Here is a 25,852-nt window from a genome sequence, read left to right on the forward strand (position 1 = left end):
CAATTGAGCTACAAAGGAGGTTATCAAAAGTTAGAGCAAGGTATGAAAACATTACTATGTGTCTGATAAATGTATATGCCCCAGTGGTGGCAGTTGAGAGGGTATGTTTTTTAGAGACATTATCAAATACCATTGAGAAATGTAATAATTAAGATTATTTATTTATTGCTGGGGATTTTAAATGCACAGTCAGTGATTTAGATAGAAATCACAAAGAACCTCATATAGCCTCAAGGACTTTTTTAAAAACGCCTCATTGTAACACATGATTTGTGTGATATTTGGCGGAGTCAACATGGAGGCAGGAGACAGTACACCTGGGCGCATGTGAGAGAGAACACCATCTCTATGGCCAGGTTAGATAGGTTTTATTATTTTTCTGGGAGAGGTGGAGGTCTCAAAAGGTCAGTTTTGTATCCCTTCAACAGTGGTGGGATATAGGGAAAATCCAGATTCAACAATTCTGTAATCAATACACGAGAGATATCACCAGATCAATGAAAGCCCTAAAGACTGAAATAGTGGAACTCATGACGTTTGTTGAGACCACAGGAGATCGAGGCCATACTCAGGCCCTCAAGAGGAAAAAAGCTGCATTGGCAGACCTGCTGGGTATCAGAGCACAGGGGCATTGGTGAGAAGTAAGTTTCAGGGAATCTCTGAAATGGATGCCTCATCAACATTTTTCTTTGGTTTAAAGAAAAAGAATGGACAAAGAAGAATTTCATTGTCTCAAATCAGCTGTTGGACAGGAGCTCACTAGCCCTAGTGAAATTAGAAAGAGGGCAGTAGAGTTATATGCTGAGCTCTACAAGTGTGAGTACAAAGAGGATAAAACAGTGACACAGCAGTTCCTTGATGGGCTCCCACAGGTGGCTGCAGAAGCTCAGGTTGAGCTAGAGCAACCATTGTCTTTGCAGGAGCTATACACTGCATTAAAAGGCATGGAAAATGGAAGGGCACCAGGCATTGATGGGCTTCCCGTGGACTTTTTAGTCTTTTTGGGCTATGTTGGGAGAGGATTGGCTAGCAGTAGTTAATGATAGTTTAACCGGAGGGTTACTACCAATAAGCTGCAGAAGGGCTGTCCTCACCATACTGCCCAAAAAGGGTGACCCTAGGGAGGTGAAGAACTGGAGGCCAGTGGCTTTATTGTGCACTGATTATAAGATCCTGTCAAAGGCTTTGTCCAACAGGCTGAGGGAGGTGATGGGGCAAATCATACGGACCAGTCCTACTGTGTTCCTGACAGGCAGATAGGGGATAACATTTCTCTGATTCGTGATTTTTTGGACGTCTCTAGGGCTATTGGGTTGGATGGGGCGGCAGGTAGCTTAGTGGTTAAGAGCGTAGTGCCAGTAACCGAAAGGTCGCTGGTTCTAATCCCCGAGCCGACTAGGTGAAAAATCTGTCGATGTGCCCTTGAGCAAGGCACTTAACCCTAATTGCTCCTGTAAGTCGCTCTGGATAAGAGCGTCTGCTAAATGACTAGAATGTAATGCTGGTCTAATTTCAATTGATCAGGAAAAGGCATTTGACCGAGTTGAACATCAATACTTATGGCACGCTTTTGAGGCGTTTGGTTTCAGCTCTGGTTTTATTGCCATGGTAAAGGTGATATATGGTGACATTGAAAGTGTATTGAATGTTAACGGTGGTTTGAGTGCTCCTTTTAAAGTGTGTAGAGGTATTAGGCAGGGATGTTCTTTGTCGGGAATGTTATATGCCATTGCTATAGAGCCACTACTAAATAGCATTAGAAGTCGCATTGAAGGGGTGTACCTTTCAGAGGATATTCCTCCTATTCGTCTCTCAGCCTATGCTGATGATGTAGTTGTTTTAGTGAAAAATCAAGCGGAGGTGGATAGTTTGAGTCTAATGGTTGATCGTTTTAGGGGAATATCCTCTGCAAAGGTAAATTGGGAAAAAAGTTGTGCTTTACAGATTGGAGAATGGTCTGGAGGGATCATGGCTTTGCCAGGGGGGCTGGAATGGTGTAAGGGAGGTTTTAAGTATCTTGGAGTGTACCTAGGAGATGAGGGGACAATGGAAAAACATTGGATTGGGGTGGTTGAAATGGTGGAAGGGAGGATGAGGAGATGGCGTTGGTTGTTATCTCGTATGTCATATAGGGGGCGCACTATTATAGTTAACAATGTGATTGCCTCTGCACTGTGGCATCGGTTGTCAGTTTTAGAGCCACCTTCTGGCTAAGATACAGGCGATTATTGTAGATTTCTTTTGGGATAAATATCATTGGGTTCCACAAAGTGTTTTGTTATTGTCAAAAGAGGAGGGGGGACAAGGTCTTGTACATCTTACTAGTAGGGCTGCTGCTTTCCGGTTTCAGTTTATTCAAAGGTTGCTTTATGGACCGGAAAATGTGGTTTGGAGAGGGGTGGCAGGTCTTGTATTACAGCAGGTTGGGGGATTAGATTTAAAGAAGGCTTTATTTTTGGTTGATAGTAGCCAGATTTCTAGGGTGGGAGTACCTCTGTTTTACAGAGGCCTTCTTAGGGTGTGGAGCATAATGAAGGTGTCCAGATGAACTTCAGCGGAGTTAGTGCATTGGCTGTTGGAGGAACCTCTGGTGTATGGGGCAAGACTGGATTGTACAACTGCAGCTGTTCCACATTTCTCCAAGATTCTGGTGAAGGGCAAAATCATCACCTTAAAACAATTAATGGCCATGGCTGGGTCCGCCTTAATGGATGGAAGACGGGTGGCTGAACATTTGGGGGTGAGGTCGGAAAGGATTGTCGGACAACTGCTGGGAAGCTGCAGGAAGGCTCTGTCAGTAGAAGAGTGGGGTATGCTGAATAGTCACAAGAAGAAGGTACAAGATGAAAACGTCTACTTTCCAAGACTAGGGATTACACCCAATATCCCAGAGTCAGAAAGAAAGGCGTTATTACTGGATTTGAGAGGGTTGGAAGAGGTGGGTTTGGATGCGGTGAATGGGAAATACTTATATAGGGGGGGTGTCAAGGTGTTGAATAAAGATAAATTGAAAAATAGAAAATACACTCCATGGAGGGTAAAATTGGGCATTGATGACAAGGTAAAGCCAGCATGGAGAGCACTGTACAAGCCACTGTTACAAAAGGGTACTGGGGATATGCAATGGAGGGTTTTGCATGGCATCATTGCAGTTAATGCTTTTGTATCTGTTATTAACTCAGATGTTGGAGATGGATGTCCTTTTTGTAATATAAGATAAACATTTTTTCACTGTTTTATGGAGTGTGAGAGGATAAAACCTCTCTTGGAAATGCTGGAGTCTTTGTTTAAAGCTGTAGGGGAGATTTTAAATAACACTGTTTTTATTTTGGGGTTTTAATATAGTAAGCAACAGAAAAGAAAATGTAAACTGTTAAATTTTATTTTGGGACAAGCTAAGATGTCAATTTTTCTGAGTAGGAAACATAAGATAGAAACGGGATATGGGCAGGATGTAAGATGTGTTTTTAAAGGATTAGTGAAAGCGAGAATAAAAGTGGATTTTTAGTTCTTCTCGGCTGTAAAAGATCTCCCATTGTTTGAGGAAAAGTGGGCCTACGAAGGAGCGGTTTGTTTTGTGGAGGAGGGGAAACTATTTTTTGTTTTCATTTTTATTTAGGAATGACATTTGTTGTTTCATTTCTGAAAAGGCAGTGTGCCATTATTTATGTTAACACTTGAGTATAAAATAAAGGATTTAGAAAAACTCAAAACTCTCTCTCTCTCTCTCTCTCTGTAAGCCCCAAGCATTAGGCCAACACTGTGTTTATGCTGTCTTATCTCTTCAGCCTTTCCTCAAAAGCAGCAACCCCTTTCAATGAAGGAGGGGGAAGTGATGTGACTCAGCCAGAGGAAGCAGTGGAGCAGCAGAGGAATGGAGGAGAGGGGGAGAGACAGAGGGAGGTGGAGAGAGAGGCGGCCGTGACAGATGGAGAAACTCTGGCTGCAGAGACAGCTACCAACCACAGGGTGTCAGCAGACAAACACAGATTCAATACTGTGGGATACCAGGTGAGGGCTATGAACTTCAGCTTCTATTTGTAGATGCAGGACCAGTTCGAAATCAACCCTAAACTTGAGCCCCCTATGACACTTAATCTACACCCTGAAGCCAAATGGTAGAAACTTCACCCAGCCTACCAGAAGGCTATGTGGACTTCCTAATATTCAGGCTACCACAGCAGACACATACTGTATATTGACATTATTCTCTGTCATTTTCAGAGGAAGCTGAAGCAGAAAGTGGTGGCAGACTATAGCACGGTGAGTAAGGGAGCGTCTGGAAGTTTCAAACCCCGAGCAGCACTGAGACAGGTCCTGTTCAGCCAGGGAGCGACAGAAAAGAGCCCCATGCCTGAGGTACTTTCCTCCCACGCACTTAACTCGTCCTCTACACACATGAATACACCCTGACACGCACATGCACAGACATGCACTGCCACTGCCCACATACTTACTGAAAATAGGAATTCTGCAAATGCACACTCGAATTGTTCACTCAAGCATATCTGCTATGGGCCCATTTCTAAAGAAATTTGATGATAACTCTGGTGGAATATATATATATGTGTAAATACTATAAATACAGTACCAGTCAAAAGTTTGGACACACCTACTCATTCAAGGGTTTTTCTTTATTTTGACTGTATACATTGTATAATAATAGTGAAGACATCAAAACTATGAAATAACACATATGGAATCATGTAGTAACCAAAAAACTGTTAAACAAATCAAAATATATTTTATATTTGAGATTCTTCAAATAGCACACATTTGCCTTGATGACAGCTTTGCACACTCTTGGCATTCTCTCAACCAGCTTCAACTGGAATTATTTTCCAACAGTCTTGAAGGAGTTCCCACATATGCTGAGCACTTGTTGGCTGCTTTTCCTTCACTCTGCCATCCGACTCATCCCAAACCATGTCAATTGGGTTGAGGTCGGGGGATTGTGGAGGCCAGGTCATCTGAGGCAGCACTCCATCACTCTCCTTCTTGGTAAAATAGCCCTTACACAGCCTGGAGGTGTGTTGGGTCATTGTCCTGTTGAAAAACAAATGATAGTCCCACTAAGCCCAAACCAGATGGGATGGAGTATCGCTGCAGAATGCTGTGGTAGCCATGCTGGTTAAGTGTGCCATGAATTCTAAATAAATAACAGACAGTGTCACCAGCAAAGCACCCCCACAACATAACACCTCCTCCTCCATGCTTTACGGTGGGAAATACACATGTGGCGATCATCCATTCACCCACACCGCGTCTCACAAAGACACGACAGTTGGACCCAAAAATCTCCAATTTGGACTCCAGACCAAAGGACAAATTTCCATTGCTCGTGTTTCTTGGCCCTAACAGGTCTCTTCTTCTTATTGGTGTCCTTTAGTAGTGGTTTCTTTGCAGCAATTCGACCATGAAGGCCTGATTCACACAGTCCCCTCTGAACAGTTGATGTTGAGATGTGTCTGTGACTTGAACTCTGTGAAGCATTTATTTGGGCTGCAATTTCTGAGGCTGGTAACTCTAATGAACTTGTCCTCCGCAGCAGAGGTAGCTCTGGGTCTTCCATTTCTGTGGTGGTCCTCATGAGAGCCAGTTTCATCATAGCGCTTGATGGTTTTTGCGATTGCACTTGAAGAAACTTTAAAAGTTATTGAAATTTTCTGTATTGACTGACCTTCATGTCTTAAAGTAATGATGAACTGTCGTTTCTCTTTGCTTATTTGAGCTGTTCTTGCCATAATATGGACTTGGTCTTTTACCAAATAGGGCTATCTTCTGTATACCACCCTTACCTTGTAACAACACAACTGATTGGCTCAAACGCATTAAGAAGGAAAGAAATTCCACAAATTAACTTTTAACAAGGCACACCTGTTAATTTAAATGCGTTCCAGGTGACTTCCTCGTGAAGCTGGTTGAGAGAATGCCAAGAGTGTGCAAAGCTGTCATGAAGGCAAAGGGTGGCTACTTTGAAGAATGTCAAATATCAAATATATTTTGATGTTTTTAACACTTTTTTGGTTACTACATGATTCCATGTGTTATTTCATAGTTTTGATTTCTTCACTATTATTCTACAATGTAGAAAATAGTAAAAATAAAGAAAAACCCTGGAATGAGTAGGTGTGTCCAAACCTTTGACTGGGACTGCATGTGTGTGTGTGTATAAATATATCTCTATTGCTCTCTCTCCCTCTCTCTCTTTCACTCTGTCAGGGCTCAGGGCAGTTGGATGCTCTGAAGCAGGCTCTGGAGGCATTCCCAGTACCAGTGTGTCTGAACTGGAGCTGGGGGGAGGAGGGGACAGGAGCCACACTTGAGAACAACTGGACTGACATAGTACACAATCACTCGGTAACCAGATTTACCTACTGATAAATGCAAGTCATGGGCATATAATCTAGTTAATATGAATGATCCCTCCCTACTTTTTACAACATATCTCTTTCTCCCACCCCCTCTCTCCCTCCCTTCCTTCTCTCTCTCTCTCTCTCTCTCTCTCTCTCTCTCTCTCTCTCTCTCTCTCTCTCTCTCTCTCTCTCTCTCTCTCTCTCTCTCTCTCTCTCTCTCTCTCTCTCTCTCTCTCTCTCTCTCTCTCTCTCTCTCTCTCTCTCTCTCTCTCTCCCCCCCCTACCTTTCTCTGATCAGATGATGTGTAAGACCCAGAGGCACCAACAGGAGGCGCTGTGGGAGTTGGTCCACACTGAGCTCACCTACATCAACAAGCTCACTATTGTCACTGACGTAAGACATACAGACAGACAGACAGACACCCTGCTCTCATTACTGCAAACTTCTTTCAGTGATGTGTCCATAACAACCAGTGGCTATTCATAATAGAAATATGATAAGAGTAACTGTTATCTGTATAGCATATTTTATTGCAATGTCATTTTTCAATGCCCGTGTTTGTTTCTGTCATTGTGTTTCTCAGTTGGTGATTGCAGCTCTAACCAACCTGCACCAGCATGGATTCCTCTTAGAGGTCAGTCTAAATTGAGCTGGGTTCTCATTCACAGGGTTGTCTGTTGGTAACATTTTCTCTAGAACTCCCTCTCTTGGTCTTTGGGCCTATCTGTGTATGTCGGCTGACCACTCAAATAGATGTGTTGCAATGAACTAAGAATGTGCTTTTGAGCTGGATCTTGCATGATCTGACTGGGATCAGGTGTGTGTGTTTTTATGAATGACTTTGACCTTTGGTTGAATTGAAAACCAGTATACCATTCAAGGAGAGGCCCTTGGGCCTAGTTGAAACCGACTGCTGTAGTACAACATACTGTACATACATACTGTACATACTGCTGAGCTGACATGCTAACACACTGAGAACATCTGCTCTAACTGACACAGAATACACCAGTGCAGATGGAACATTCAGCTCAATAACAGAATGTTGGGTAATGTGGAAAGTATCTGAGAATGTGGGGGTGTGAGTTCTGCAGAGTTCTACAGCTAGACACTGCAGCTTTGTCAAACAATTACCCCCTTAATCTTTTTTTATTACATACAAAAATGTCTACAACTATCATATACAGTGGGGAAAAAAAGTATTTAGTCAGCCACCAATTGTGCAAGTTCTCCCACTTAAAAAGATGAGAGAGGCCTGTAATTTTCATCATAGGTACACGTCAACTATGACAGGCAAAATGAGAAAAAATAATCCAGAAAATCACATTGTAGGATTTTTAATGAATTTATTTGCAAATGATGGTGGAAAATAAGTATTTGGTCAATAACAAAAGTTTCTCAATACTTTGTTATATACCCTTTGTTGGCAATGACACAGGTCAAACGTTTTCTGTAAGTCTTCACAAGGTTTTCACACACCGTTTCTGGTATTTTGGCCCATTCCTCCATGCAGATCTCCTCTAGAGCAGTGATGTTTTGAGGCTGTCGCTGGGCAACACAGACTTTCAACTCCCTCCAAAGATTTTCTATGGGGTTGAGATCTGGAGACTGGCTAGGCCACTCCAGGACCTTGAAATGCTTCTTACGAATCCACTCCTTCGTTGCCCGGGCGGTGTGTTTGGGATCATTGTCATGCTGAAAGACTCAGCCACATTTCATCTTCAATGCCCTTGCTGATGGAAGGAGGTTTTCACTCAAAATCTCACGATACATGGCCCCATTCATTCTTTCCTTTACACGGATCAGTCGTCCTGGTCCCTTTGCAGAAAAACAGCCCCAAAGCATGATGTTTCCACCCCCATGCTTCACAGTAGGTATGGTGTTCTTTGGATGCAACTCAGCATTCTTTGTCCTCCAAACATGACGAGTTGAGTTTTTACCAAAAAGTTATATTTTGGTTTCATCTGACCATATGACATTCTCCCAATCCTCTTCTGGATCATCCAAATGCACTTCAGACGGGCCTGGACATGTACTGGCTTAAGCAGGGGGACACGTCTTGCACTGCAGGATTTGAGTCCCTTGCGGCGTAGTGTGTTACTGATGGTAGGCTTTGTTACTTTGGTCCCAGCTCTCTGCAGGTCATTCACTAGGTCCCCCCGTGTGGTTCTGGGATTTTTGCTCACCGTTCTTGTGATCATTTTGACCCCAAGGGGTGAGATCTTGCGTGGAGCCCCAGATCGAGGGAGATTATCAGTGGTCTTGTATGTCTTCCATTTCCTAATAATTGCTCCCACAGTTGATTTCTTCAAACCAAGCTGCTTACCTATTGCAGATTCAGTCTTCCCAGCCTGGTGCAGGTCTACAATTTTGTTTCTGGTGTCCTTTGACAGCTCTTTGGTCTTGGCCATTGTGAAGTTTGGAGTGTGACTGTTTGAGGTTGTGGACAGGTGTATTTTATACTGATAACAAGTTCAAACAGGTGCCATTAATACAGGTAACGAGTGGAGGACAGAGGAGCCTCTTAAAGAAGAAGTTACAGGTCTGTGAGAGCCAGAAATCTTGCTTGTTTGTAGATGACCAAATACTTATTTTCCACCATAATTTGCAAATAAATTCAGTAAAAATCCTACAATGGGATTTTCTGGATTTTTTTCCCTCAATTTGTCTGTCATAGTTGACGTGTACCTATGATGAAAATTACAGGCCTCTCTCATCTTTTTAAGTGGGAGAACTTGCACAATTGGTGGCTGACTAAATACTTTTTTTCCCCACTGTATTTGCATTGACTTTAGACACACACAAACTTCAACACATAATGACACTGACACTTCCAACAAATCCTAGAGGTGTGGGGTAGATTCTAGGTTCAAAATCAAGAAAGCAGTATCGTTACCCTCTTTTTCCTGGCCCTCTCTTCCGCAGGTGACACCTGAGCAGCTCTTCTCCAACCTTCCCTCCATCCTCAGCGCCCACCGGCTCTTCTGGCAGGAAGTGATGTATCCCATGTTACAGGAAGTCCGCAGGACAGGGAAGCCCTTTGACCCCCTGGGGTTAGAGGCGGGATGCCTACAGGTACAGTACTGACTGTCAATCAGATCTAGTAGGCTCGTATCAGGGTCACGTATGGGATGAAAAGTATAAGGGTCAGACGGGGGTGAAAGGAAGGAATAGAAACACGGGTCATGGGTTTAAAACATGTTTGTTTACCACAATCCTTGTCTAATCCCATCCCCATCCACTGTCTGTAGTTCCCTGAGCGTTTCTCCACCTATCTGCATTACTGTTGGAAGGAGGAGCGCACAGTGGAGTTTACAAGCACACAGACAGACACCAACCTGCACTTCCACACCTACTTAATGGTGAGTTAAACACACGCACGCACACACACACACACACACACAAACACACTTTTTTTATACTTTATTTGAATCCACAAATCATAATTCATACATTTCAGGACAGGGATATCTGGACACCTTTGGAAACAGATAGCACCTTCTTCTCCACACAGCAAGGCTGCCCATGACTGCTGACACAGAGCAGTACCTCGCTATCAGCTTTGTCTTATGTAGGCCTGCTATCTGAAGGCCAGGTACTGTCAGCCTGTGAACATGGTAGAAGCTTCCCAATATCACCACAGCAAGCATGCACTGATACGAGGCTGTTCAGGCGTGACACGAGGGGCTGTTATTTAAGCAGCTTATCAGAAAAGGACTGCTCCATGTAGCAGTCAAATGAGCAGCCCACCTCCAAAATCAGCACCTCCCTCTGACCTCCCCCACAAAAACAATATCTGGCTTATTCGGCATACAAGAAAAACACATTATCATCAACATAAAACCAGGCTTCTCTGACAAGAGAATGTTTGTGTATGTGTTCGGTTGGTGAGTCCACCTGTCTCATCTCCGTAGCTACCAGGTCAACAAGGCAGTCATGTCTAGTAATTTACTAGTCTCAGTATGAACGGAAACCAATAACATGTGCAACAGACTCCTTTACATTTACCTCAGGGTGTAAAACACAGAAGGGATCATGGTTTGCAGGGTACCAGAGAGCTAGGTTGTATTTTTGTGGGTAGAACTCGCCTTAACAGTAAAGGTGAGAATGTCCTTGCCAATAGCAGCATTATGGTACATGGAATGGGAGACAGAAACACACACACACCACTTCATACACAAGCCCACTTCTTGTTTACATGTTGCATGCACACCCTATCACTCTCCTCCTAAAGTCACTCTGCATCACACACACGGTTCTCCAAACTGCCCTTCATTACGGTAACACAGTCTGGAACATCAGTGTACTGAGTCATAGCAGCCGCAGAACTTCTTCTGTTATTGATCATGCTCTAGTGGTTTTGGCTATCACCATATCCAGGCATTCTGTTATTGGTAATATCCTGAAGGCCAAACACTTGTTACACCAACACCCTGTCCTAATGACTCAGAGAGCCTAGCCTGCACATTGTCAATTTAAAGATTAGAACATGTCTTTGGCTGTTTTTTTTTAGGTCTAAGCACTTTTACGGCTTGTTCAAAGAATCTCCATTATGAGTTTTGCAAGCCTTTGAATTTGTCCAGTACTATGTAACAATATTTTTTCATTCACAATACTGTATTTACATGAGTTATACCAATGCCATAACTTTGGGTATAAGGTCTAGAGACTCTAGTAGAAGACACAAATGAATGTTTTTCTCCGTGTGTCCATAGTGGGTGGAGACACACCCCCAGTGTGAGCGGATGCGTCTGGGAGACATGCAGGCCAAACCCATCCAGAGGATCACCAAGTACCCCCTGCTGCTGAAGGCTGTCCTCAAGACCACCCAGGCTCCCCACACACAGCACACACTCAGGGGCATGGTAAGTGAAGAGCTAGCCTTTTAAATCAATGCCTTTTAATTCAGTTTGCCAGACCTGAGGCTGTTCATGTTCATTAGAAAAGGACAGTTGTGTGTTCCAGTGCCATCTTACTAACTGATTGCTAATTGCCTCTACTAGTAATAGACGAAAAGGCAAATTAGGGAAATCTCTCTGTCTCACACACACACACATACACTCTCTCCCTCTCTCTGTTTCTCTCTCTCTCTCACTCACTCACTTTCTCTTTTCTTTCTCAATCTCTCTCTTTCTATCTCTCCCTATCCCCCCCCCCCCCCCCTCTCTCCTCCAGTTGGCCTGTGTTAATGGGTTTCTGGACAGCATCAATGACAACTTGAGGCTTAAGGATGAGGAGCTGGCCCTCTCTCTCTCCGCCCAGAAGATAGAGGGATACGACGTAATAGAGGGGATGAACGAGGAAATCGACAAGGTGAAAGAGAGAGGAAAAAGCTTTCTAGGAACAGAGTACAGGATAGGAAACTACACCAACCTTAAAAAATGATATAGATACTGTAATGTGTGATGCAGACAGTGAATAGTCAATGTTGATGTCATCCACAGCATGTCAGAGAGTTCTGCAGTTTTGATTTGACGTATCCCGTCAGAGGGGTGGGTCCTGGGGTCATACGCAAGCTGCTACTGGAGGAGACCCTGAAGATCAGAGGAAGGAAGGATCACAAGGTACGTTGAGTGACAGAATCTCTTATTAACTGTGTTCCCATGAAAAGTTGACTTCCATGTAGAGGATTCTTCCCAATATTATCGTCTCATTAGCACAGACTTTGATGATAACTACTTTATTGAGGAAAAATGTGCTTACTAAGACTGTGATATGTGGTTGTCTCACCTAGCTATCTTAAGATGAATGCACTAACTGTAAGTTGCTTTGGATAAGAGCATCTACTAAATGGCTAAAATGTAAAATATAGATGTCATGTTTCTGTGGGCTTGTTGCGACTGTTGTGTGGTGAAGTTGGAGGTGATAGCCCTGCTCTTCTCTGACGTGCTGCTGGTGACCAAGGTCCAGAAGAAGGCAGAGAGACTGAAGGTAGTGCGCCCCCCACTGGCCCTGGACAGAACTCGCTGTGTCGCACTCAAAGATGGCTGTGAGTACAGTTATTGACCATACAGTACATATCCTATAAGTGGAAAGATGAAACGTTGCTCTGTCACTTGCTACAGAGACCGGTTGTAGAGTTTTAAATGACGGTTCTCTCTTTATCTCTCCCTTGCTCTCTTCCTCTCTTCCTCCCTCTTCTCTCCATCTCCCAGGTTCGTTTGTGGTGGTAGAGGTGAGTGTTCTGGGCTGTGCGGCGAATGTCTACACCTTCTCCACATCCAGCCCAGAGAGTTGCTCTACATGGGTCTTCACCATCCACGAGGCACAGGTAAACAGACAGAAAATACATTCTGCTACTTGCAGGGTATTGACTGAAATGGTAATGACATGATTTATTGTAGTTACCTTTTGGTCTCTTTGGTATTCAACAAGGCACTGAAATAATCAATGAATTAATGATTAGATGTACAATGTACATTATGGTTAACATACAGGGATATCGATGCTGTCGATGCTCTCCTCTTATCCCTCTTTCTTTCTTCCATTCATTGACAGGAAACACTGCAGGGCCTGAGAGAGACAGAGGCCATCAGACGACTGCAGACCAAACAGAGAGACCTACAGCTACAGGAACAGGCCACACCCCCTACAGAGCCCAAGATGATCAATGAGGAATCAGTAGATCAGCCTCCTGACCAATCAGAAGCAGAGATCACTTCCTCTTTGGAGGTGAAACCTGTTGAGGAACTCCTCATCCAATCAGTGAATGGGACATTGGTGTCCATAGCAACGGAGGTGCAACAACAAACTCAGGAACCAGTGGACTATAAAGATGCAATGTTGCCGGGACAACCACGCAAGCTCAGTGACATTCATAACCAATCATTCGAAGGCGGGCTAATGAAAAAGGGACAAGGAGGTGGCAGGGTCATGGATGGGGTTATGATGTCAGAGGCAGGGGTGAGAGAGGTCGGAGACATCAACCAATGGGAGGAGGGGATTGAGTCCAGGGGGATTAAAGAACGAAGGGTGACCTGGACCCATTCCAGACAGTCTAACTCTCTACCCCGAGAGGCAACAGAAACCTTCCAACCTCAATCCAAACCCAAGGGGCCACACAACCTGTTGCTAGGCGGATATCCTGACATCGACTACGACATAGACTACCCACGACACCAATCCAGCACTTTCCCAATTTCTCCATGCAGGGGAAACAATCCAAAAGTTTCTATCACCATTAGTCAGATGGAATCCCATGGATTTCTCTCACAGGGAGGACGAGCCACATCCACACGGAGGAATTCTGCCCCCCAGTCAGTGGAGCAGGGAGCCAGGAGAAACTTGTGGCTCACCCAATCAGGAGAGGAGGAGGCTTTAGCGGAATCATGGAGGTTTTCTCGGAAGTTGAATTCGCCACGGTTACGCAGGAGAAGGCCAATAAACACTGAGCAGACTGCTGCCCCTCAGATGTCACAAAGTGGGTCTGACAGCTCCGGGATGACCCAGTCTGCGCCACACACAAACTCTTCCTCCAACTCTGACTCAGACTGCAACCAGAAACTCAGAGGTTCCTACCAACACAACTCAGGTTCCTCCGAACAGAGCTCTGACTCTCACCTTGTGCTCAAGCTGGGGTCCTTGAAGATTAACGGAGGGGTGTTCTGGGACATGCCTGCAGAGAGCGAGTTCTCCCCAGAGCCCCACGCTTTCTCTGAGCCAGAGCTGCCCAAAGACATCCCTAAAGAAAAAGAAAACACCCCAAAAAGGCCCAAGTTGAGGACACAGAGGAGCACGTCCATGCCCGATATCATCCTCCAAGAAGGGCATAGTTCTCTTCTGACCTCAACCAAGCCCTCCAACGTGCGAATAGCCCCCTCTCCCCCTCCTGGGTTGGATCCATACTTACACCCCTCCCCTCTGGAGGGCATTTTGAACCGGGCCAATGAGAGAAGGAAGGACAGAGGGAAAAGAGAGGAAAAGGGGAAATCTCCAACCTTCAGAACATGGGATCTTCCTCCTTCTCCGTCTTTCTCCAGCACTCCGTCCCAGTCGCCCAGTGAAGGGGATAGAGAGACTGAGTGGGAAGAGGTGGAGCTGGTCAGACGTCGGGCCCCCAGTGTCAGTCAGGGATGGATAGAGGAGAGGGTGGAGGGAGATGAGGAGGAGGAGAAGAGCAGGTGAGTTTTACATCAAAACTCAGTTAGAAATAAAAGAAAAAAACGTTTTCAAAGTATGCGTGATCAGTTTGAAGATTCATCTATTGAAATGACTCAATCAGATAGGTGTGGGTGGCTGATGGCCAGTGTGTTCTGTTACTATGGAACAGTTTCATTCTGGGTTATTTTATCACTCTACCTACTGGGCTGATTACCAAGTAGTGTAGGATCACTCTATGTTCAAATTGTTATTCTTGCAAGTTGCATTTACTGTCATAACCATGACATGCCACGCATAAACATCTTACATGTCATGACAACCATGTCATCATAACCAATCTAGCCTGATCACCAGATTGGTTTCCACTTTAGCCAACTACTTTGTTAATGTTATGCCAAACATTCCAGTGAACAACAAGGAAGTAGACTGAAGCAGAAACAAATCTGGTGACTAAACTATTTGCAATCCAACAAGTTTATATCCATTGTAAAAGCTTTTTTTCCCCTCTCTCTTCTAGCTCCGCCTTCCCTGATGGCGCCACCGTTGATTGGCCAGGCTGGTGCTTTGACGCCAATGAGGTCCTCGATCAGCTGACCCCAGAGGACAGTGGCGTTGGGGTTGATGAGGAGTGGTGGGAAGCGACTGAGGTGGGGCTCAGCCAAACTTTGACCTTGAGAGACTTTCAGCGAATCGACACGCAGGAGGACGGGATTATTAGTCAGGTGTAGTTCTGCATAGGCTACAGAGAGCCCTTCATTCTCCAAGCCTTTATCTGCACTTTATGGGGAATTATATGTAATTTGAGATTTTCATTATGTCGGTGTAGACATATAACAACAATGTGATACTTTTCCACAGCAAGATGTTGATTGAGTGAGCTGATTGCCACCAAATGTTGTTTGATAGAGATGCAGACATTTCAGTTTGTTGCATGGAATGTTTGAGTGATTTTGAGTTTGTGATTATGAGTCTGAGTGAACAGCAGAATAATTGTCTTCAACCTGCATAATTCCTACATAATGTTGTTAGCACTACAGATGTAGGATCTTAATTTGATCACTCTTTTGTTGCTGAGAATTTTCCTGCATCGCAGGAAATACAGATGTGCTTCGTGATTTACATAAATTCACTGAAAACCCACACTAACACACGGTTATATTAACAGTATTGCACTTTTCATGTAGCCTACTTTTGGCCAGCTCAAGCAACATTATGGACTAAATGTTCAAATCCTGTTGCTGCAGCATTATTAAGATCCTACATCTGTAGACGCCTATACTGTCTTATACAAGTGTACTTTCTGATGGTGTGTCAGTTAACTGAAATGCTGTATATACAGTGGGGAGAACAAGTATTTGATACACTGCCGATTTTGCAGGTTTTCCTACTTACAAAGCATGTAGAGGTCTGTAATTTTTATCATAGGTACACTTCAACTGTGAGAGACGGAATCTAAAACAAAAATCCAGAAAATAACATTGTATGATTTTTAAGTAATTCATTTGCATTTTATTGCATGACATAAGTATTTGATACATACATCAGAAAAGCAGAACTTAATATTTGGTACAGAAACCTTTGTTTGCAATTACAGAGATCATATGTTTCCTGTAGGTCTTGACCAGGTTTGCACACACTGCAGCAGGGATTTTGGCCCACTCCTCCATACAGACCTTCTCCAGATCCTTCAGGTTTCGGGGCTGTCACTGGGCAATACGGACTTGCAGCTCCCTCCAAAGATGTTCTATTGGGTTCAGGTCTGGAAACTGGCTAGGCCACTCCAGGACCTTGAGATGCTTCTTATGGAGCCACTCCTTAGTTGCCCTGGCTGTGTGTTTCGGGTCATTGTCATGCTGGAAGACCCAGCCACGACCCATCTTCAATGCTCTTACTGAGGGAAGGAGGTTGTTGGCCAAGATCTCGCGATACATGGCCCCATCCATCCTCCCCTCAATACGGTGCAGTCGTCCTGTCCCCTTTGCAGAAAAGCATCCCCAAAGAATGATGTTTCCACCTCCATGCTTCACGGTTGGGATGGTGTTCTTGGGGTTGTACTCATCCTTCTTCTTCCTCCAAACATGGCGAGTGGAGTTTAGACCAAAAAGCTCTATTTTTGTCTCATCAGACCACATGACCTTCTCCCATTCCTCCTCTGGATCATCCAGATGGTCATTGGCAAACTTCAGATGGGCCTAGACATGCGCTGGCTTGAGCAGGGGGACCTTGCGTGCACTGCAGGATTTTAATCCATGACGGCGTAGTGTGTTACTAATGGTTTTCTTTGAGACTGTGGTCCCAGCTCTCTTCAGGTCATTGACCAGGTCCTGCCGTGTAGTTCTGGGCTCTTCCCTCACCTTCCTCATGATCATTGATGCCCCACGAGGTGAGATCTTGCATGGAGACCCAGACCAAGGGTGATTGACCGTCATGTTGCCTTCTCACCAAGCTGCTTGCCTATTGTCCTGTAGCCCATCCCAGCCTTGTGCAGGTCTACAATTTTATCCCTGATGTCCTTACACAGCTCTCTGGTCTTGGCCATTGTGGAGAGGTTGGAGTCTGTTTGATTGAGTGTGTGGACAGGTGTCTTTTATACAGGTAACAAGTTCAAACAGGTGCAGTTAATACAGGTAATGAGTGGAGAACAGGAGGGCTTCTTAAAGAAAAACTAACAGGTCTGTGAGAGCCGGAATTCTTACTGGTTGGTAGGTGATCAAATACTTATGTCATGCAATAAAATGCAAATTAATTATTTAAAAATCATACAATGGGATTTTCGTTTTAGATTCCGTCTCTCACAGTTGAAGTGTACCTATGATAAAAATTACAGACCTCTACATGCTTTGTAAGTAGGAAAACCTGCAAAATCGGCAGTGTATCAAATACTTGTTCTCCCCACTGTATATAGAATGACACGTTTGTTTGAACTTCATTTGAGTTGTTAATTTATAAGAGTAACTGCATATTTGGTATTGTGACCCATTTGGGAGATTCAGACTGATATATTGTAATAAAGAGAGATTTAAACCAATAAAGTGTTTAGATAATTTTATTCTCAGTGATTCATTATATTACAAAAGTCAAATAGGTGGTTATGGTGCTGGTAGTGAAAAATAAGGCATACATATACAAAATCAATAACATTTCAAATAAAATATCACTTTTTTTGTCAAAGTAGGAAAGCAACTGCTACAATTGTCTGCACTGAATTAATATGTACAAATACCACATAATCTCCCAAATGATACTAGACATGTCAAATGTTTTCAAATGTCATATTGCAGAGTCTCCTCTATTTGGAGATCTCGTCTTCTTTCACTCTGTTCCTCTCTCTGTCCTCTCTCTCGTTAGCGATGGTGTGAACAATGGTCTCCAGGGCAGGGTACTGCAGGATCAGTTTGCGCTGTAGAAGAGATTAAATAAGAATTATATAAACCTTTTAAAAATGTATTTTCCATGTCTACGTGGATTTAAGGAAAACACACACAGCTTTATTTGAACGTACCCTCCGATAGTTCCTGTACATCTGCACCAAGACCAACAGCAGCACCAAGAGGAAGAAACCCAGGCCGGCTACCACGGCAACATTACTGGAAGAACCTGTCTCATTATCTCCCATCAGACCACCTGATCAACCAAGACAGAACAAGGATACATTTTAGTTTACATTTGAGTAATGTAGCAGACGTTCTTATCCAGAGCAACTTACAGGAGCAATTAGAGTTGAGTGCCTTTCTCAAAGGCACATCGACAGATTTTTCACCTAGTCTGCTCGAACAAGCGACCTTTCGGTTACTGGCCCAACGCTCTTAACTGCTAGGCTACTTGCCACCCCTGTGTCTAATTATGACAAAATGTTTTACATCTTGCTGATATTTGTTGCATTTGAATTGTATCTACATCTACCTAGATCTATGCAAATAGACAGGAAATCAAAGTAAGCAGATAGGACTTACTCATCAGATGTACATGGTATGTCACACATCCCAAAGCTCCTTGTTTCCCGTAAAATCGACAAGCCCATTCGCCAGAGTTCCTGTCTGTCACTCTGTTGATCCCCAGGACCCTCCCTTTCTGGACGGAGCTCTCTGATTGGGTGCCATTGAGGTCATAGGTCACCCGGACCCACTCGTATTCAATGACCTCGCTGGCGTCGCTGAGGTGACAGGTCAGTGTGACTGGGGCCTTCTGGGTAGACGGTGAGTTGCTGAGCACTGAGTAGAGAGAACACACAGGAGCATCATTAGCATTGTGATTTCTAATTCTAAAGCACCATTTGCCCATCTCATCTCAAACATTTACCTTACATTTTAGCCATTTAGCAGACCAGGGCAACTCACATTAGGCATTCAAATGAGGAGACTGCTACAATATCATACCATCATCTATTTTCTATGCCTGGCTCACCTTGGGCAGTCACCAGCTGCATCTCCCTGGTCACCCGATGCCCCTCCACTGTCCCTGAGCACCTGTACCTGCCCCCGTCCCCCTGCCCCACTTTCCCCACACCCACAGACCTGTCCCAGGGAGGGATGGATGGCAGGGAGGACAGGTTGAAGGAGGGAGGGAGTGGGAGAGCAGAGCCAGAGGTGTCCAGTCTCTCCCAGGCTGGGTCTGATGGGGTGAGTCCAGTGGAGAACACACAGGGGAGGGTGACAGCAGACCCCACCTCAGCATACACCTTGGCACTGGCACTGGAGGGGTTAACGATACCTGAGCGAAAGAAGAGATGGGGGGAGAGACGGGGAAGGCAATGGATAGGAGAGAAGGGAGAAAGGAAACTTAAAATTAACCATCTTCAATATATCAGCTGCATTTGAAGGTTTTAGTCCTTCCAAACATGACATCACTGTGTCTGAGCCCTCACCTCTCACTGTCAGGGCCGTGGTGGCCTTCCCTTGTTTCCTCCCTGTATGCATTACACAGCTCCAGTTACCCATCATGCTTGCAGATGCTTTGCTCTCCAAAACACCCGCCTGGGTCTTTGAAAGGACATATTCTGCACTTTCAGGGTAAACTGGCTTCTCGTTGTGCTTCCAGCTCACTGTCGCCTCCTGTGGCCATGGAGTGACAATGCAAGTGATCGTCATTTTGTTGCCCTCCACTGGAGCAGGTGGGGAGATGGATACTGTGAAAGAAAGACATGGGTAAGTAAGAGCAGTGAGATGTTAACCATATTCACATTATGATATGTGTGACTATGATAAATAGCAGATAAATATAGTTATACCTTGTTATTAGAGCATGTAAATATCACTTTAAAATTACAGTAAATATCACTAAAATTCAAGTTAAATTAATTGTCCACACAGTATTTCATATAAGTTACTGTTATTTTAGCTCCTTACCTTTGATGATCCTGAGGAGGATCCTCTTAGAGACGATTTTCTTGCCATCCTGCACCGTGCAGGTGTACTTTCCACCGTCCTTCTCCCTCACTTCCTTTATGTACAGGCTGTAGTCTCCAGCTCCAACCTCTGAATGGGGGCATCGAACACGCTGGGCAGCTCCTATTCCCCAGTGCTCCAGTCCATTCTTTCCCTTTCTCCATACCGTCCTGAGAGAAAGATTAAGAGATGTTAAGTTTGAAACATGACACTTGTATTGTACAGACATACAGATGAATGGCAATGCATGCTCTGCTCTCCTGTAGAACACATTCGATATAGAAAACGACATTAAGAGATCAAGAGAAAGAAAAACCAGAACAGAGAAAGATGAAAAGGGAACCTGTGAGGATATTGGAGTCACAGAGGTAGACAGCGAAAGAGAGGATGAGAGAGATGGACAGAGAGAAGGAGAGCGTGAAAGACATGGACGGAGAGAAAGGCAGTCGTACCCGTTAAGGTCCTGGCTCCAGAGGACGATGGCTGCAGAGGGGGAGGGAGGGCGACACACGCAGGGTAACACTGCCTGGGACCCTGCCTCTACGAACATCTCAGTATACTCAGACAGACACTGACACCGACCCCCTGAACAAACACACATACTGTATGAATACACACACAAACCCAATCCTCCATCCATAAGTACACATCAAAGCATGTCATAACATTTATTTAAATCGGTTTAAATTGCAACACATTTTCATTAAAAAAACTACAGATCATCTGTAAGATCTCACCTGTCACTAACAGTGATGTTCCCAAGAGGAGGAGAAACTGCCACATGGTCTCTTCTTTCCTCTTGTTTCCTTCCTGCTGAAGTTTTGATCAACAGCTTTTTGTTGCAAACCTAGCTTAGTATTTTCTCCCTCTGTCTCTCTTTGATCTCTCTGTTGTTGTGTGTGTTTCTGTCAATTGGGGCTGGGTATATAAAGGCCTGTAGGTGTGAGTGGTGGGAAGAGGGAGGTGTCTAAGCAGGTAGTCCCTCTCTTGGTCATGTGACATGAGCAACGAGGCGGTCTTTGATGCGGTTTGTGTCAGTCTCACTGACGCAACATGGAAACTGTCAGACAGCCACACAAACAGGGAAGCCTACATGCTCCCTCCCACGGATTCTCTCTCTCCCTCCCCCTGACTCTCGCTCTCTCTCTCCCTCTCCACCCCTCTCTCTCTCCCTCCCCCCTCTCTCTCTCTTTCTCTCTCTCTCTCCCTTCTCTCTCTCCCCCCCTCTCTCTCTCTTCTCTCTCTCCCCCCCTCTCTCTCTCTGCTCAAGTTCTGCAAAGTTTAATTTGATCTGTTACTCTACCTATAATTACCTTACTGGTTCAGAGTGGTATAAAAAACATTGTATTACAAAACATACATCACATCATCAGAAACATACAGTATTGTATGTAATACACAGTATTTATATATCTATTGACAGAGAGACCCCATTTTAACCCTGCATTTAGTGTATATATTGTATTTCTTCTCAGTGTAACTTACAGGAAGCACAGGGTTGCCGAAAGTGTGCACAATCTAACCACCGTATCCTTCCACACTGATCAACATACAGTTCTCACTGCTGTAAGTTACCAGCTAATCAACATACATGGGAGGACAGGGCCAGTTCCAGTAATGCAAGTCATTGAATGGTGGTTGGCATTGTTTTGATAGAGAATACATGATGATGATGATAGTGACTTCCATCTCCCTTTACGTCTCTCTCTTTCTCGCTCTCTGCCTCAGTCATACAGGGCTATTCTGAAGCTTAGGGACAATATTTGAGTTTATAGCATCAGGTTCCCATCATAGCACCTTTACTGCTCTATAGTTTCAGACAGACCGACAGACAGATAGATAGACAGATAGATAGACAGACAGATGTTAGACAAGGGGCGGCAGGTAGCTTAGTGGTTAAGAGCGTTGTGCCAGTAACCGAAAGGTCGCTAGTTCTAATCCCCGAGCCAACTAGGTGAAAAATGTGGTGATGTGCCCTTGAGCAAGGCACTTAACCCTAATTGCTCCTGTAAGTCGCTCTGGATAAGAGCGTCTGCTAAATGACTAAAAATAATAAAATAGACAGACAGATAGATGATAGATAGATAGATAGATCAATCAAAGTGTGCTTGTGTTCTTGTAGCAGACATATTTTCCCCTGGTTCAGACAGCAGTGAATCTCTCTGTGCTGGATACATCTTTTAATATTTTTATCTCATCTATCAACCCCCTCCCCCACTACTCCATTCAAAACCTAAAAACATTGAAATGTAAACCTGTTGAAATCACAGGCTGTGTGTTTTTTGGCCCACATTTGGAGGCTCAGTCAGTACATTGGGACCACAACCCCCACTCCCTCCTTCTCTCTCTTTCTCACTGGCTTTCGGGGTCTGTGAATCAGATTTGTGAGGTGGTCTTTCCTCAGGCTGATCTTTAAATGTACATACTGTATTTAAATACACAGTTAGGCAGTGATGAGGGAAAGACAGACAGATGCCCCTCACATGGAAACAATAGATGACAATGAGGACGAAAAACACCTATGCAAATCAGCCTGAAGTCGGAAAATATTTAAACTAGATATCTTCAGTAAAAACGTTTCAACAGGATAACTCATTTGTTCCTGTCCCTCTCTCTCATCATGTTAAATCACTCAATCTCTCCCTCATTCCAGCACACTAATGTTACAAAACTATAGGAATTAATGTTCAAATCATTCTTAATTGTGGATAGCATTTTGATGTTGAATTTGTATTTGAATTAGCATTTTGTGGTTGGTCGATTTAAATTGTGCTCATATAGGTATACTTCAAATAAAACTTTGAGCTGTGAAATATTTCAATACACTTCACTTCAGTTGACAGTGCACCACTGAATGAAATTGGAATGAATGAATTGACGAATTAATGACATTTTATTTTTGTGTGAAATTGCCAGTTGGCAACCCATCCCTTATGGGATTAATTGACACATAAACAAACATTGCAATAATTCACTGTGATAATTCAGTGATAATTCTTCTTCTGGTGTTCTCTGCAGTGCACATCGCATAAAGAGGAAAAATCAATCAATACATAATAGTAAATAAGGTTATCCAAACAATAATTATATCCCTAGAGCAGTAAATAATATACATACATACACATATACAGACAAATAAATACAGAAAAATGAAAAAGAAGGCATTTGAACCAAGTCTGGCCATATCAGTAGGCTGATATGGCCAGCATTTTACTGGCAGCTGAGAGGAGGCGGATGAGTGATGAGATAAGCTAGATTCTGTCTGCTAAAAGGATGTTACAGTGCCTTCAGAAAGTACCCCTTGATTTTTTCCACATTTTGTTGTGTTACAAAGTGGGGTTAAAATATATTTAATTGTAAGTTTTAGTCAACGATCTACCAAAAATACTCTAATGTCAAAGTGGAAGAAAAATTCTAACATTTGTAAAAAAACAAAAAATAAAAAAAACACTCATGCAGTATATCTTGATTAGATAAGTATTCAACACCCTGAGTCAAGACATGTTAGAATCAGCTTTGGCAGCAATTACTTCCTTGGTAAGTCTCTAAGAGTTTGGATTGTGCAACTGCCCCACTATTCTTTTCAAAATTCTTCAAGCTCTGTCAAATTGTTTGTTGATCATTGAGTATGTTTACATGCACACTAATAATTCGATATTAAACTAATTATATAAGTAGGCTGAGTATGGCAATAGTCATGTAAACACTTTAATCAATAAATCAAATGTATTTATAAAGCCCTTTTTACATCAGCAGATGTCACAAAGTGCTATACAGAAACCCAGCCTAAAACCCCAAACAGCAAGCAATGCAGATGTAGAAGCACAGTGGCTAGGAAAAACTCCCTAGAAAGGCAGGAACCTAGGAAGAAACCTAGAGAGGAACCAGGCTCTGAGGGGTGGCCAGTCCCCTTCTGGCTGCGCCGGGTGAAGATAGTACATGTCCATTAAGGCCAGATTGTTCTTCAAGATGTTCAAATGTGCATAGATGACCAGCAGGGTCATTCAGAGGTCGAGACAGCAAGTGTGGTAGAGCGAGAGAGAGGTAGCACGTCCGGAGAACAGGTCATGGTTCCATAGCCGCAGGCAGAACAGTTGAAACTGGAGCAGCAGCACGACCAGGTGGACTGGGGACAGCAAGGAGTCATCAGGCCAGGTAGTCCTGAGGCATGGTCCTAGGGGCTCAGATCCTCCGGGATGGGAGAGAGGGAGAAATAGAGGGAGCACACTTAAATTCACACAGGACACCAGATAAGACAGGAGAATTACACCAGATATAACAGACTGACCTTAGCCCCCCGGCACATAGACTATTGCAGCATAGATACTGGAGGCTGAGACGTGGGGGGAGGGAGGGGGGGACACTATTCAGACCCCTTGACTTTTTCCACATTTTGTTACGTTACAGGCTTATTCTAAAATTGATTAAATAAAAAATGTTCCTCATCAATCTACACACAATACCCCTTAATGACAAAGCGAAAACAGGTTTTTAGAAATGTTTGCATATGTATTAAATATAAAAAACAGAAATACCTTATTTACATAAGTATTCAGACCCTTTGCTATGAGACTTGAAATTGAGCTCAGGTGCATCCTGTTTCCATTGATCATCCTTGAGATGTTTATACAACTTGATTGGAGTCCACCTGTGGTAAATTCAATTGATTGGACATGATTTGGAAAGTCACACACCTGTCTATATAAGAGCAAAAACCTCCACCATTCTTTAAGGGAAGAAGTTTGGAACCACCAAGACTCTTCCTAGAGCTGGCTGCCTGGCCAAACTGAGCAATCGGGGGAGAAGGGCCTTGGTCAGGGAGGTGACCAAGAACCCGATGGTCACTCTGACAGAGCTCCAGAGTTCCTCTGTGGAGAACCTCCCAGAAGGACAACCATCTTTGCAGCACTCCATCAATCAGGCCTTTATGGTAGTCGCCAGACGGAAGCCACTCCTCAGTAAAAGGCACATGACAGTCCAAAAGGCACCTAAAGGACTCTCAGACCATGAGAAACAAGATTCTCTGGTCTGATGAAACCAAGATTAAACTCTTTGGCCTGAATGCCAAGCGTCACATCTGGAAGAAACCTGGCACCATCCCTACAGTGAAGCATGGTGGGGGCAGCATCATGCTGTGGGGATGTTTTTCAGCGGCAGGGACTGGAACACTAGTCAGGATTGAGGGAAAGATGAACAGAGCAAAGTACAGAGAGATCCTTGATGAAAACCTGCTCCAGAGCGCTCAGGACCTCAGACTGGGGCGAAGGTTCACCTTCCAACAGGACAACGACTCTAAGCACACAGCCAAGACAACGCAAGAGTGGCTTTGGGACAAGTCTCTGAATGTCCTTGAGTGGCCCAGCCAGAGCCCGGACTTGAACCCGATTGAACATCTCTGGAGAGACCTAAAAATAGCTGTGCAGCAACGCTCCCCATCCAACCTGACAGAGCTTGAGAGGATCTGCAGAGAAGAATGGGAGAAACTCCCCAAATACAGGTGTGCCAAGCTTGTAGCATCATACCAAAGAATACTCGAGGCTGTAATCGCTGCCAAAGGTGCTTCAACAAAGTACTGAGTAAAAGGTCTGAATACTTATGTAAATGTAATTTTTTAGTTACAAAAAATCTTTAAATACAGGCTGTAACACAATTTAGGGGTGTGAATATTTTCTGAAGGCACTGTATAATAGATTTTTCTGTCTGTTCAGCTGATTTTTAATCCAGACATTGAACCTGAAAGTCTTCAGGTATCTACAGTACACTGTGTGTGCAAATAATAATTCCAAAAAGCCAGTCATGTGGAACAATGATACACCAGGCTGTAAAGTCTCAATAAATGCAGCTATTCTTCTCTCAAACTGTTTAGAGTTTGAATGTTTTGGTTTTTAAATACTTGGTTTTGGTGTTTTTTTAATGCATATTTTAAAAAACTAAAACATTTCTTACCTATCCACAATAATCATTCATATCACAAGTTATTATTGATAGGCTATCTCCTCTGGCATATAACA

General features: G+C 43.8%; 2 protein-coding genes across 2 annotated transcripts in view; one reads left to right on the top strand and one right to left on the bottom strand.

Annotated features, from left to right (window-relative positions):
* The window catches only part of LOC311127023 (uncharacterized protein), a 25,194-nt gene extending 7,701 nt beyond the window's left edge, over positions 1-17,493 (top strand). The window contains exons 2-15 of the mRNA XM_084158763.1: positions 3,789-4,011; positions 4,225-4,359; positions 6,223-6,360; positions 6,655-6,750; positions 6,941-6,991; positions 9,283-9,432; positions 9,609-9,719; positions 11,073-11,222; positions 11,533-11,670; positions 11,802-11,921; positions 12,214-12,346; positions 12,513-12,628; positions 12,856-14,477; positions 14,975-17,493. Coding sequence (XP_084014889.1) covers positions 3,789-4,011; positions 4,225-4,359; positions 6,223-6,360; positions 6,655-6,750; positions 6,941-6,991; positions 9,283-9,432; positions 9,609-9,719; positions 11,073-11,222; positions 11,533-11,670; positions 11,802-11,921; positions 12,214-12,346; positions 12,513-12,628; positions 12,856-14,477; positions 14,975-15,185 — 3,394 coding nt within the window. The 3' untranslated portion in view covers positions 15,186-17,493. The remainder of the gene's footprint in view (positions 1-3,788; positions 4,012-4,224; positions 4,360-6,222; positions 6,361-6,654; positions 6,751-6,940; positions 6,992-9,282; positions 9,433-9,608; positions 9,720-11,072; positions 11,223-11,532; positions 11,671-11,801; positions 11,922-12,213; positions 12,347-12,512; positions 12,629-12,855; positions 14,478-14,974) is intronic.
* Positions 17,488-20,420, bottom strand: LOC311107886 (lymphocyte activation gene 3 protein-like). The gene is made up of 7 exons (XM_084150472.1): positions 20,294-20,420; positions 19,803-20,011; positions 19,322-19,582; positions 18,862-19,167; positions 18,411-18,668; positions 17,960-18,081; positions 17,488-17,857 (listed from the first exon to the last, which is right to left on the bottom strand). Exons 1-7 carry the CDS (start codon positions 20,389-20,391, stop codon positions 17,747-17,749), a joined length of 1,365 nt encoding a protein of 454 aa, XP_084006598.1. The 5' UTR covers positions 20,392-20,420; the 3' UTR covers positions 17,488-17,746.
* Positions 20,421-25,852: the final 5,432 nt, after the last annotated feature.

Source organism: Coregonus lavaretus, assembly GCF_964263955.1.
Source record: "Coregonus lavaretus genome assembly, chromosome: 3".
Lineage (NCBI taxonomy): Eukaryota > Metazoa > Chordata > Actinopteri > Salmoniformes > Salmonidae > Coregonus > Coregonus lavaretus.

Bases quoted from the DNA above. Each gene is read 5' to 3' on its own strand.
- LOC311107886 (XM_084150472.1), bottom strand. From the start codon at position 20,391: ATGTTCGTAGAGGCAGGGTCCCAGGCAGTGTTACCCTGCGTGTGTCGC. The intron at 19,168-19,321 runs GTGAGGGCTCAG...TCTTTCGCTCAG, and splicing joins CACGGCCCTGACAGTGAGAG to GTATCGTTAACCCCTCCAGT. The intron at 18,082-18,410 runs GTAAGTCCTATC...TTGGTTGATCAG, and splicing joins ATACCATGTACATCTGATGA to GTGGTCTGATGGGAGATAAT.